This window comes from Pyrus communis, chromosome 15 (genome assembly GCF_963583255.1).
Source record: "Pyrus communis chromosome 15, drPyrComm1.1, whole genome shotgun sequence".
NCBI classification, from domain to species: domain Eukaryota; kingdom Viridiplantae; phylum Streptophyta; class Magnoliopsida; order Rosales; family Rosaceae; genus Pyrus; species Pyrus communis.
Genome location: NC_084817.1, coordinates 17,570,138 through 17,584,950, shown reverse-complemented (window position 1 = coordinate 17,584,950; position 14,813 = coordinate 17,570,138). Strand labels below are relative to the sequence as shown.

The window sequence follows — 14,813 nt, the reverse complement described above, 5'->3', positions numbered from 1 at the left end:
GTGTGAGTTTGATTTCCACCGATCTCCCTTCCTCCAAACAATTAACAATTTAACTCACTAGCGCTCTCGTTCATAAAATAAAATTAAAAATTAAAAAAAATTAAGATTAGAATAGATTTATATTTCGTTTTCTCTAATGCAACAAAAAAAAAGCTTTTATTAAAGTAAAGAAAATAAGGAAACCAACCAATGTCGCTGGTTCAAGATCGACTTGAATTCTCAACAAAAAAGAAACCCATATATATCGTAAGATTCCATCAACATGATTTTTTCGGTTGATTTCATCCACATGATTGAGAATTTTCTGAATCCTAGCACCTAAGTCGATTGAAAAGAAAGATTTGGTGCTCAATATTAAAATATATGGATAGATAATGTAGCTACTCCAAGATCTTCAAGAACAATAATGCATTGCATTGGGTACAAATATGCTTGAAACAATAACAACAATGATAAGCGATCCGATTAACTTCACTTAAAATAATCGATTAATAAACAAGGATTCCTTTAACCATGTATGATTTTTCTTTCTTTCTTTAAAATGAAGGACAACTGGTTATAAGTGAGATTATTCATCATTTCCAGATCCGAAGAGGCTCAGAAAAATTTCACCTTACCTGTGGCCACAATCAAGCAGACTCACCAACTCGAAGCATCGAACTCAAGACCTCCCACAATCAAGCAGCTTATGATTATTGTCAACCACACCATATAAAAAACGTGACTTCTTGTATTGATGTATAGAAAATAGTACAATATGTATATTCCGGTTAACAGTCCCTATTGAGATAGGAAACTTACACTAATTGTAATTAATTAATTACATAATATACAGTATAAAACAATCACGGAAAAGAATCTGGAGTCATTCGGTTCTATTTGGGCACTCACTGCCATGTGTGTCACGCAAACACAGCTGATGCTTTAACCTAGCTTTAGCTAATTAACTTTGCCCCTTTTTACCAAATGAGGCAGTGATTTGCCCGTGTCTGCGACAAGTGGAGCATCTTTGCTGCTCAAAGATCGTACTTAATGCCCTTCCCAACCTTTTTTTTGCTTGAACTGTTTAAGCTTCAAGTTTAATCTCAGTTGGTTATAACTATGCACCACAAGAAGGAGAGATTTTTCGACGTGCTCAAAACACGAAATAATACACCGCGTGTTATTATACAAGTTACAGAATAGTTGTGTTAAAAAATTAATAATTTGAAAAACAAAGCTTTCATTCACTTATGTAATAACACATGTTGTACCACCCATGTTATGGGTGCAATGAAAAATTTCTTAGGGGGACAAAAGCGCAAATAAAATGGTAAATGGAGGTTAAGGTTTGACAAAATGAAATGGTAAATGAGGTTAGGGTTTGGATGGAAATTACATAACCTACTGTGTCATATGACTCATATACCCTAAACTATACCCTTATCAGTAAATATCGTAATTCAATAGTTGAAAATAATTTTATATTTTGGCGTAAGTCGATGGAAACAAAAAAAATAAAATAAAAATGTTTTCATACTTATAGATTCCATAGTTAAAACTATTTTTTTAAGCTACATTTATTAAGGGGAGGAAGAGGGTTTAAACCTGAGACTCTATAGATTGAAGATGCAAAATTGAAAAGAAAATTCCTAATCACCGAGCTCATTACTCGCAATGTCAATTTTGATAGCATGTGTTATGTATATCTTCATACTTTCTTAATTGTAAATTATTCGTAGGATTTGATTGTCGACTCTACACATCTAATTAAGATGCTTTAAAATGACAATGTATCTTTTTAGAAGAAAGAAAAATGGATCCTACCATCCTAAAAATGGAAGCAAACTAATTGTGCACCTAATAGCTCTAGCTAGGGTTCATCTGTTGGTTGTTAGACTCAAATCCAACGGCTAATAGGTCAATATACTTAATAAGGATTGTTGTGGAATGTAAGTGTGATTAGGGTTTAGTTATACGCTATAACTTGGACTCCAAGTAAGGTATATAATCCGGTTATAATTGGAGAATAAGGGCTCTTGATACTATCCTGTTGGGATTGAGATTTAGTAGATTATATCCTTGTACAATAAGGGATCCTAGTGTATGATTATGGGAATGTGCACTAGGGTTGTAGTAGTAGTATAAATACCGAAGGAAGGTCCCTGCATACACCACTGAAACATATACTTAGAGACCTCCCCATAGGTTTGAGTAATACGGTCATGGTGAGTGTGCAGAAGGCCCTCCTTACAGATCAAGGTGTTCGAGAGTACTTGTTGCAGTTTTCAGTGCTTGTTGTGCTAGGGTGATGTCTTTGCAAGGTTAGTACATTGTGTTTTACTTGCATGAACGTTTAAGTCTAACAGTTGGTATAAAAGCCAACGTTTATGTAGTTAAAATCCATAAGAGAACTAACATACATGAAATCATGCATGCAATACGAATGAACTAAAATTTCTTCAAGTTTTGATTTTGCTTTCTTTCCCGTTGCTATATTTAATGCTTGCATGCATACGTATATGTACAAAGTTTGAGAGATATTATCCCTGCACATGTATACAAATCTCGACTTAATATAAAATTAAGTAATATATGCATATAAGACTGCAAACAAGTGCCATGACCGCTTCTTGTATTATGCTTGTATTCACAAAAACCCTAAAACTGTCTACCATGCATAACTGATGTAAGAACTAATTTTGGCCTATTAAAACTCAGAAATTGTTTGCTTCAGAAGTCTTGATTGTTAAGCATGTCTAATGATCGAAAGTTTTAAGGTTCAAAGCATGTTGAAAGTTATAAAATGATCAATGTTTTTTGAGATGTAATTGAATGAATGAAACATAAACAAACTTGTTTAAATCATTACAGAACTGCTAAAAATTCAAGGTTTAATTGATCAACTTGTATCAGTAGCCATAACAATGAGGGTATATCCCCAAATAAAGGTGTGACTAATCTACATTGGTTCGGTTACTGATAGCTCAATGAAAACATACAAGATGTATAAGCTGCAAAAGTTAACTGCCAAATGAAGGTGGATGGCTTTCATGTTGTACCATTACTTATGCAACTTATATGTTTTGCACTGCTACTGATTAAACTTGAAAAACCAAACAAAGGTTGAGTTGTTTTAGTTATGCAGAATATAAAGTCTTGAATACTTATTTTGTTTGAAAATCTTTTAGTAATTAGCTCCCTGGATTCAATTCAAACACTCAATGGAACCAATTATAAGAAGTGGAGGTAATATATTGAAATGGCACTAGGGCTCATGGATTTCGATTTAGCTCTGAGAGAGAATGAACCAGCCAAGCCTGCTGATGATGTAACTGCAAAAAAGAAGAATGAATATGAAAGATGGGTTAAGGCTAACAGAATGGTGTTGATGGTAATCAAAAGATCAATGACTAATTTGGTTCGAGGGACAATCACTAAGTCAGACAATGCTAAGGCATACCTTGACTCCATAGAAACAAAGTTCAAGGAATCTAAGAAGGTTGAAACTGGATCACTAATGAATACCCTTATAACCACTAAGTACCTTGGTGGTGTTGTGAGATAGCACATTCTCTCAATGGTTAATGCAGCTGCAAATCTTAATCCACTTAACATTAAGTTAGATGATCCTTTTCTAGTTCATCTCACCCTGAATTCCTTACCCCCTAAGTACTCTCAGTTGAAGAGTACTTACATAGCTCAGAAAGAAAAATGGGACTTGAACGAGCTAATTGCCATCTGTGTGCATGAAGAGCAAAATATTCGATAAGATAAGGGGAAGAAACAAGTCAATGCAGTGCAAAATGTTAATCCTGCAAATTCTCCCAATGAGAAAGACAATCCTCCACAGAAAAACGATAAAATGGTTGCGAAAAGGGTCAATAAGGGCAATAACCACCTGAAAGTTCATAAGGGTGTTAGAATAAAATGTTTCTTCTACAAAAAGGTGGGACATCAAAAAAATGAGTGCACTAGTTATAAACGTTGGAAGGAAAACAAAGAAAGTAAGAAAAACAAAGGTATGATGCATAAAATTTCAGTTTGTTTTGAATCGAAATTGGTTGAGATGTCTTATGATACCTGGTCGCTTGATACTGATGCTACAATTCATGTAACAAACTCATTGTAGGGGTACATTGGTAAGAGGGTGCCAAACAAGGATGAGGTGTCAGTGTTCGTGGGCAATGGAGTTCATTGGAGTAGTTAGGCTTGAATTATTTTCTTTATTTCTTTCTTTCTTTCTCCTTTCTTTTTTTTTTTTTTTTTTGCTAGATTTGGTTGATGTTGCTTATATACCTTCCATGAGAATGAATTTAGTCTCAGTTAATAGGCTTGTTAAATCTAAGTTTAAGTTTGATATTAATAAGTAATTGAACCTACCTACTTTTCTTTGGGGAGAAGTAATCAAAACTGCAAATTACTTGCCAAATAGGGCCTCTAGCAAGTTAGTCCCCAAGACACCCCTCAAGTTATGGACCAACAGAAAACTAGTGCTGAATCACTTGAGAATTTGGGGATACACCGTAGAAGCAAGAGCATACAATCCAATGGAGAAGAAGCTGGACCTTATAACAATCACATGTTTTTTTTGTAGGGTATCCAGAAAGAACTAAGGGTTACAGGTTTTATTGCCCCAATCATACTTCGAGACTCATTGAAACTAGGAGAGCCAAGTTGATTGAAGAAGTTAATGATGATCAATGGGAAAAGAATCTTGACTGGAATGAAGAGATCACAGCAATGCAAAAAGAAACCCTAGTTAATGCTGTGACAAATGAAGTTGTACTAATTCCAATGCAAAATGCGCAAGTTGCAAAACCAACACAAGTTACTCAACAAGAAGAACTGATTGCAGAAGAACCTGTCCAGTTGAAGAACACACCAACCATTCAAGAGGAGCATATTGAACATGTGCAAATGGAAACTAGAAGATCCACTCGTGCAAGAAAGCCTGCAATCTCAGATGATTTCCTTGTGTATCTGCAAGAAGCTGAGTTTAGTAGTCAAGAAGAAGATCCATTAAACTTCAAGACAACAATTGAAAGTCTCAATAATGCACATTGGCAAAAAGATATGCAATTAGAATTGGATTCCATGAATAAGAACAAAGTGTGGGAATTGGTTGAGCTTCCACAAAGATGTAAACCAATAGGTTGCAAGTGGGTTTACAAGGCCAAGAAATGCTCAAAGGGTGATATCGAAAGATACAAAACTAGACTTGTAGCAAAAGGTTATACTTAGCAAGAAGGAGTTGATTATAATGAAACATTGTCTCCAGTCTCTACAAAAGGCTCTTTTAGAGTGAGCATGGTACTAGTGGCTCACTTTGATCTACTTCTTTATCAAATGGATGTTAAGACTGCATTCTTGAATGGAAATCCTGAAGAAGAGATCTACATGAAGCAACCAGAGGGTTTCATTCGAGAATGAAAATAGAATTTGGTCTGTAAACTTAACAAGTCCATTTATGGATTGAAACAGGCCTCGAGACAGTGGTATTTGAAGTTTGATGAGGTTGTTTCATCACATGGTTTCAAAGAAAACCCTAGTGATAAGTGTGTTTGCATGAAAAGGAATGTAAACTGCTTTATTTTTCTCATTCTTTACGTAGATGACATATTATTAGCATGCAATAATGCATCATTGTCGAGTGACACCAAGAAATTTCTGTCCAAACACTCTGAGATGAAAGATATGGGAGAGGCAGCTTTTGTTCTTGGTATTTAGATCATAAGGGATCAAAGTAAAGGTCTACTAGGTTTATCACAAAGAGCATACATTGAAAATGTTCAATATGGAAGACTCGAATGGCTTTGATGTTCCCATGACAAAAAGAGAAAAGCTCAGTAAGGATCAGTGCCCTAAGACTGAGTTTGAAAGGAAAGAAATGGCTAGCAAACCTTATGCTTCTCTTGTTGGAAGTCTCATGTAAGCACAAGTATGTACCAGACCTGATATTGCTTATGCCATTAGCATATTGGGAAGGTTTCAGTCTAACCATGGTAATGCACACTGGATAGCTGCCAAGAAAGTTTTAAGATACTTGCAGAGAACGAAAGAGTATCAGCTAGCATAGAAAAAGGATTCAAGACTCAAACTAGTAAGCTATAGTGACTTAGATTTTGCAGGCTGCCTTGATTAACTTAAGTCAACTTCAGGTTATATATTCACATTGGCAAATGGGGCAGTGTGTGTGAAACAAGATACTATTGCCACTTCTACCATGCAAGCTGAGTTTGTAGCTTGCTATGAAGCTACATCACAAGCTATATGGCTGAGAAATTTCACCAATAGTCTCGAGATTATGGATTTAATAGCAAAGCATGTTCTAATTTGGTGTGATAATAAAGCTGCTGTCTTTTATTCTAAGAATAATAAAAGGTCCCCTGAAACTAAGCACTTGAACCCAAGTATGCGTTGACAAGGAAGAAAGTAAAGTCTGGAGAGATCATGGTTGATTACATTAACACTCATGCAATGCTTGATAATCCACTCACTAAGGTAATACCAAATGCAACTTTTCATAAACATGCACTCAATATGAGAGTGATTGCAACCCTATATTTGTTGAACTAGTGGGAGTAATGATAATATGTAGTTTAATTATGCATGGTAGTTATTATTGTGACAATTAGTATTGAGTTTGGTTTTATGTTTAGCTAGTAGATGCACTTGGTTAAATTGAAGGCTTAATAAAAAGATGTTGTTTCAGTAATTCATACATTGTTTCAATATAGTTTTAGTTCATGTTTTCTGTTGGAAATAGGTTGCTGAAAGGTTATAAACAACTGATGTGTTTTTCGATGAAACAATGTAGCAGCAAAAGGTTATTAGTTGTAGTTGGTTGTGTCGTGAGATTGCTTGGCATGTGAACTGAGTTTTTTTCACAAAATTATGTGTGAGCTATTCTTGTAGCTTGAAAGCTTCATCAAAAGCATTAAACAATCAGATATAAAACTGATTAAGTGGACTTGGAAGTGATGGAGTCGATGTTTTTGACTCATGGTTTTGTAACTCACTTCTGTACCAAGTCTGTGATTGATTACTTCATGTAAGTGACCTTATTCATTGATTATAAGAGCTCATGAACACTTATCTAAGTACATAGTCTCCGATAGTTCTGAATGAGTAATCTTTGCTTGACAGAAGTATGCAAGAAGCTTAATAGCTTAACTAAATCCATTGGCCAATAAAGAATCATGCTTACAGATTCATTAAGGTTCTTTCTTGAATTAACTAATTGACCTAATGGGAGAATGTTGGATGTTAGACTCTAATCCAATGGCTAATAGGTCAATATACTTAATAAAGATTGTTATGGAATGTAAGTGCAATTAAGTTTTAGTTATAAGCTATAACATGGACTCCAAGTAAGGTATATAATCCAATTATAATTGGAGAATAAGGGCTCTTGATACTATCCTATTTGGATTGAGATTTGGTAGATTATGTCCTTGTACAATAAGGGATCCTAGTGTATGGTTATGGGAATGCGCACTAGGGTTGTAGTAGTATAAATACCAAGGAAAGGTCCCTGCATACACCACCGAAACATATACTTAGAGAACTCCCAATAGGTTCGAGTAATATGGTCGTGGTGAGTGTGCAGAAGGCCCTCCTTACAGATCAAGGTGTTCGAGAGTACTTGCTGAAGTTTTTAGTGCTTGCTGTGCTTGGGTGATGTCTTTGCAAGGTTGGTACATTGGTGTTTTACTTGCATGAACGTTTAAGTCTAACATCATCAAGCAAAATCTTCAAAACTTCAACGTCAATTCCTACTGAAATGCACCACGATAGTTCTTCAATGATAACAATGTCAATCTTTCCTTTTAAACCTAATGATTTCGAAGAACACAGAATTTTTCTAAATAACTTTCATTTTCAATGAAGAAAAAAACTCTTCTTCGATTGACATCTTGTACACTGTTTCGTCACGCATGCGCACTCACAAAGTTTTTTTTCTCGAAGGATAATATTATGAAGGGATATGTGCATTCTCCATCAAGGGATGCAAAGATTATCATTTCTCGAACATCTTCGAAACTTCAGTGAAGATTTAGGTTTCAATTTGGTAAAACAAGATTGTGAAAATCGTCACCCTTAAGATATAAATTGTTCAAGAGGCTGAATAAATAATTATTGGTATATGACATTGAAGGAAAATTCTTAGCTAGCTAAGTCCATAATAATCAATAGGAGGATGGATGTCCAAATCGCTATGCTAAATGTTGATGGTGGGTTCCAAAAAGTGGAGATTGGATCATTAGAGGACACTTGGAGATAGTAAAGTATAGATTTGCTTGAATACTTTGTTCTTCAACCAAAATTTACGTAATCAATAATTTCAATGCAAAGTTCGACAACAAAACATTGTCAAAACTCTTTCGATACAACTTTTCTGATGCCAACTATTTTTCTTTCCCTGTTTAGGGTTTCTATTGTGGCCTAATTTGAATTAAAATAAAACAATCATTAGACTCATTCCTTTGTATCGTTCATGGTTGAGAGAGGAGGCTGTGGACCATCATCAAGTTGTGTCCATCTAAAGCTCATTTAAGAAGAAAATGAAACATTCTTCAACAGAGACTTTTATTGGTAATTATCATGATGGGGATGAAAGGGATGTTGGACAAATCTAGCCATCAATTGCTTTACTTTCACCTCAAATGATGGACCTACATGAGGTGTCAAACCTCTTTCATTTACTGTTAAAAAAAAAAAAAAAATATATATATATATATATATATATATATATATATTGATCTAGTTCGTTTGAATCCTATTGATGCACAAAATTAATAGGACTTTGGAACAACGTAAAGCATCAATTTGTGACATTTGCAAGATTGCTCCGATCACCTAGTAAGGATATATGTAAAGAGAGAGATAAAAAAGCAAACATAAGATATACATGGTTCAATCTATGTTGGGCTACATCCATGGGGGTGGAGAAGTTCTCATTAATAATGAAAAGTTTACACAATACAAACGTTCAAGCATAATCATCATCAGTGAGTTCTAATGACGAGTTTAAGTACAATAATGGCATTAGAGATTAATTGTAGGAGAATGATCTCTTTTTATAGTTGAGGGGAGTATGCGGCTTCCGTTCACAGTCGATGGGGGACTTTAGGAGTTTTATTTTAATGTTGACACGCGTTGGCGTTGTGATTGGCCTCCTGGTTGCCTCAACACGAATCATTAAGTGGGTTCTTGAATGTATGAAGTTGATAAGTACTCGGTAGTTTCAGAATTAGTGCAGTATGGTACCAACCAACCCGAAATAAAGTTGGTTGTAGTAAAAGATCTTAACCAGGACAATTTACAACTTACAATTTTTGTTGTACTTTCCAAGCGAGAGTTTATCTTTCACCATTAAAAATCAAACAACCCTTCACCCACCCACCGGATCCTAAATCCACAGCTACCCAATTTCACTTGGCAAAATTTGGATTCTTGGAAGTCCTTTTGTTTGCTTGGCAAAAATGGGAACTCCTTACATCCAACATTGAACAAAATTCCAAACCAAAGAATTAGGGTTATTGTCTCGTGCCAATGCCAGTGGTATACCGTCACTATGTTGCTCCATACCACTATATTTTTGACATGAGACATCACAATAACTGTCCAACGAAAATTGCTCTTCTTCCTTGGTGTTCTTGTTGGATTCAAAATATGAGTCTGAATTTTTTTGCAAAAGAAAGAGGGCTAGTTATCTTCTTTCTTTATGCACTCCCTAGTAGAACAACTGGTTCAGTTGCCAATACAAGCCTACATAGAGAGATTTTTTAATGTACCAAGAATACAGAATGATACACTACATGTCATTATATAAAATGACAAATGATATACCATTCTATGCACATGAAAAATATCTCTGTATATGGGATGAGATTCAGTAGGTGGACAGCTCAATTATTACAGTTCACCAAGAAAAGAAGTAAAAAATAAAAAAGGATCAACTTTTCATTGAATATTTTAACCATCAAACTGAGAGATTCTGAGAGTAAAATAAATTTGGACAATCAAATTTTTGGTGGTCGGTCACAGGCTGGGGCTCCTTATCCCGAAGTAAAGTACTGAATGAGATCTTACATGTGTGCTAGGATAATTAAAGTTTTAACTGGTTGAGTTTGTTAGCCAAACTCAAAGTTCATACTGTGATTCATTAACCAAATCAATTTTGAATTGAGGAACACTCTTGAATTTCATTTAGAATGTCTTCTGCAATGCTTGTATCCATTCTTAAAATTATAATAAAATCGTTATCAACGCTTGAAACAATTTCAAACCAAATGAAAACAATTAAAACAATGTCATGCCAATTGGTGCTAAAATTGTAAATGCTTGTTGGTTTTTCAGTATCTATAGTATTTTTCCAAAACAAAATATTGGGGACTAATGTGTATTGCTCTGAACAAAATTAGGATGTCAAACCATCATCTTTTTTTACTAAGATTATTTTAAAAAATAATTTTAAAAAAAAACTGAGACATCTTTGGTTACGATTCAAAGGGACAATCTCCGATACAACTTTGATTACAATTCTAATGAACAATCTCAACTAAATATCAAATGTTAGAATATACCAATGGCAAATTATGACTCATCCATCATGCAGCGTAGTTTAATTCCGCACTTATTGTATAAAAAAGTTAGGGTAAGAAAATTGGATGGGTAAGATATGACCACCACCACTTAAAAAACTGGTCCTAACTCCTAAATAAGCTTCTTTTTCTTCTTCTTCCTACTCACTTTCCAATGAAATCTCAAAAGACCAACATCCTCTTAAGATCATGTCATATTTTCCAAAAAACCACGAGCACCCAACGAGACTAAAATAAAATCAACACTAAAATGTCACATACCCCAACATAAATTAGATTTCCTGGTCCCCCCTTCCACCTCACATCAAGAAACTAAGACCCCCATAAATAAATAAATAAAATAAATAAATAAACAATTGATAATTTATTAAACCAAAGATAATTAAATAATTGATAATGCTTGTCAAGCAATAAACAAACATACACATAAACCTCTCTTACCTTTAAACATGTTTATAGCCTTAGATTATTGTCTTAAAACCAACTTAATCATTCATAACCTCATTGAGTGGACCGCAGCAAAATTTTGGGACCCATGGAGTTGATCATTTCGCACTTTTATTTACTTTCTCCGCCGTTAGATGGGTCCTAAGGAGTACCATTAAACGGCTAGGATTAAATTATTGGGTCATGTATTGATATTCAATTCAAGTTGCAGGCATAATTCATGAAGAGGCATCATCCATTTTGGACCCCCAAAGGAAAAATTAATTAACAATATAAACTATTTAATAAAAGAAATGTTCTCTCAGCCGCCCAATGATCAAGTGATACATACTCACTTACTGTTAGTTTGATATCAAGATTGAAGAATAAATAGATGCATTTTTTATTTTTCAATTTCAATTCTCGATATTATATTCAAATCTAAATAACCATAAATCATTAGTCATTAGGAGTCATTTGGTGAGCTAGATGAGATTGAGCCTTAAATTTGAGATTGGATTGACATGGTCATGTAAGACAAGACTTGTAACCCATGTTTAATTATAGGTTAAATAACACACTCTATTGTCGATTCATAACTCATCATATATAATCATGTCTATCTCACATTTGGCACGATAAACAAAAGACTGGACTCAAATTTATCTTAATAATCAGATCTAAGATTTATCCCAATTAGCCCACCAAATAGGCCCGAAGTGACTAAGAGAAGGAGAGACTTTGAAGACAAGATATTAAAAGGCAAATGTGGCCTAAAAAGAGGGATTATTGCATGGTTGGTATTGGTAAGAATGTTTACAAATTACAAGACAAATTACACATACAAGGAACCTCATCATTCCATTTATTGAAAAAAATAAACAAAACAAGAAAAATAAATCTAGGAAATACAAAACCCACAAATTTCAATAGAGTAGAGGGGGAAATAAGGAGCCAAGTCAGTAGCTCGAGGAAGGAAATGAGGAAAGAAGAAGCCAAAGAGCACTCAAATCAAAAGAATAATATTGAAACCAAAAGAGAATTAGAAGAGGAACAAGAACAAGTAGAAACTCAGTCAATCCAGTCAAACACTTTACAAACCAATAACCTCAAATCCAAAACATTAAAAAATATATATATCATACAATTCCGACTAAAATTTTGTAATCATACCCACTTGCATTTGTACCTCTCTCTCTCTCTCTACCCCCCACCCTACATGTATAAAATTGGAAGAGAGAAAAGTAAGAAATTGGAAGGGAGCTGGCTCATGAAAATTTCATGCTCTGTTTCTTGTATAAGTATACCTCTCCTCTGCTAATTAGCTAATGACCCAAAACCTCTCTCTCTCTCTCTCTCTCTCTCTCTCTCTCTCTCTTGAATTCAGAAGAAGCACACACAGAGAGTCTGTTTCCTTTTTGGGTATTTTTTGAGGCTTCTATTTTGTTTTGTTTCATAAATCTTATGTCTTTCCAATTATTTTTCACACATCGTTTCATCCCATCCCATTAAAACAATGAAAATGGCATATTACCATTCATCCTTTCCCCTCTATAGGAAACACCCATCATTGCTCCCAACAATCGTTTTCAACCTTAGAAACCTGAGCTGCTTCTCCTCCTCCTAAAGATATTCCCTCCTCATAATTCCATTCCTCTCTCTCTCCTCTCTCTCTCTCTCATCCATTTAAATAGCACCCTCTTTTTTTTTAATCCCACACAAAATATCAAGCTTTCTACACAAGCAAAACAAAAGATATTTGAAAAGAAATTGAAAAGGAGAGTAAGATTAAAAATGGATCCTTCGTCCACCAACTCTGTCAATGGCTTCTATTCGTTTCTGACTCGAGGGATCGACGATCTCGAAAGGGTCTATCTTTCGAACAACTTCATGTCAATCCAATTCCTCCAAAGGGCTCTTTCCCTTCTTCGATCTTTCCACTCCCAGCTGGCCCTTCTCGTCCAGAAGCTCCATTTGCCCGTCGGGGACAAGTGGCTCGACGAGTACATGGACGAAAGCTCCAAGCTTTGGGAAGCCTGCCATGTCCTCAAGTCCGCCGTCTCCGCTATGGAGAATTACTACACTTCCGGCCTCAACATCACCTCCACCTTCGACTCCCACCGCCATCTCACTCCCCAGCTCTCTCGCCAGGTGGGTTTTTCAATTTGATCACAAATTCACAATCTTTAACTTGCTTTATACGTTTGACTGATTCGTTGTGGTATTTCGTCGAACAGGTGGTGCGCGCGATTTCTGGGTGTCGGCGAGAGGCTTTCGGATTGGAAGAGGAGAACAGGGGGCTGATGGAAACGAGAATCCAGCCGCTGTCGCTCAAATTCGACGAAGGGGTCTCCATCGAATCGAAGCTCAACGGGTTCAATGGGTTCAGGGGAGTCCTGTACGCAATGAGGAACGTGAGCTCGCTGCTACTCATGATCTTGCTGTACGGACTGGTGTTCTGCTTGCCGGAGGAGGAGTCGAGCTTCTGCAGGGGAGGGTACAACGAGGGGTGCATGATCTTCGGATCATCGTTCATGATATCGACGGCGAGGCTGCAGCAGAGGGTGGCGGCGGAGATCGGGCAGATCAGAGAGAGGCCGGGGGTTCTGATGTGGGAGTTCAGGAGGTCGAAGGCGGCGATGGAGGAGCTGAGGGGGAAGCTGGAGAGGGGGGGCCAGCAGGGGGTGGTGGAGTGGGAGGTTGACGGCGGCGGGATTAGGGAGGGAGTGGACAACTTGAAAGCGAGTTTTGGGGTGCTGAGATCTGGTGCGGAGAATATTGCGAGCCAACTTGATGATTTCTTTGATGAAATTGTTGAGGGGAGGAAGAAGCTTTTGGACTTTTGCAGTCATAGGTAAAAAATAAAGAAGTAAAAAAGTATTACAGGGTAGAGAGAGAAGTAATTAGTTATTGGGTTTTATTTGTACCTTTTTAACCCATCTTCTTACTTCTGTTTGTATTTTCTATTTTTTCTTTTTTTATTACCATTCTTTTCTCTCGCGCATTCTCCAACTTTGTTCTAGTAGTTACTAGTTCTCCGCCTACCATCAAGTTTGAATTTTCGTTCTTGTAATTTAGATTTGACGTAGCGTAAACTCATTCACAGGTAGTTATTGGTTATCATGGTTGAATACATGAAGAATTTTCATTTTTTATTTTTAAACCATAAAACAGTTAAAATAATAATAATAATAATAATAATGCAATTGTGGGTGCAAGATCTTCCAAGTTGATTTTTTAAAAAAAACACAAAAGTAGAAGAAAAAGTAAAAGTTAAAAAAGGGTTGGGTGAACAAAGATAGGGAAAAAATGGAATGGAAGCTTCTTGTTACTCTATCTTTAAGACTTGGTGGCACAATCAAAATCCTCCATTAATTTATTATCTTCTTCAAAATATTTAATTTATTAATGAACTAATATTTAATTATCTTGAATTTGGATAATTTTTTATTTTATTTAAGCAATAATCTAATCCAAATTATGGAAACAAAAATTCACACATCTGCACTAACAACTGCTTTGCTTAGTTTGGATACGACTATAGTTACCATCAAGTACAATTTGATTACGACCAACTCTACGCTACCAAAGTGTTGGTTATGATTATTCTTATTTTGAAAAGGTTTTCCTCTTGCCTCTAATTGGGGTTTTTCATGGTGAATCTCTTGTAGGAGAGAGAGAGAGAGAGAGAGAGAGAGAGAGAGAGAGTGAGTTGAGTTGAGTTGTTATAGTAAATGAGTCATGATTCTAGTTGTGAAAGAATGATGAAAAGGGTGAGGGTTGAGACTGTAGCAGTCT

The 14,813-nt window shown here is 35.7% G+C and overlaps 2 protein-coding genes across 2 annotated transcripts; both read left to right on the top strand.

Moving 5' to 3' along the window:
- The first annotated feature begins 3,241 nt into the window (after positions 1-3,241).
- On the top strand, positions 3,242-5,223 carry LOC137717120 (uncharacterized). The gene is made up of 3 exons (XM_068456424.1): positions 3,242-3,481; positions 4,112-4,181; positions 4,577-5,223. Exons 1-3 carry the CDS (start codon positions 3,242-3,244, stop codon positions 5,221-5,223), a joined length of 957 nt encoding a protein of 318 aa, XP_068312525.1.
- A 7,148-nt stretch (positions 5,224-12,371) lies between these two features.
- On the top strand, positions 12,372-14,051 carry LOC137718707 (uncharacterized). Its single transcript, XM_068458253.1, has 2 exons — positions 12,372-13,166; positions 13,253-14,051. Exons 1-2 carry the CDS (start codon positions 12,810-12,812, stop codon positions 13,871-13,873), a joined length of 978 nt encoding a protein of 325 aa, XP_068314354.1. The 5' UTR covers positions 12,372-12,809; the 3' UTR covers positions 13,874-14,051.
- Positions 14,052-14,813: the final 762 nt, after the last annotated feature.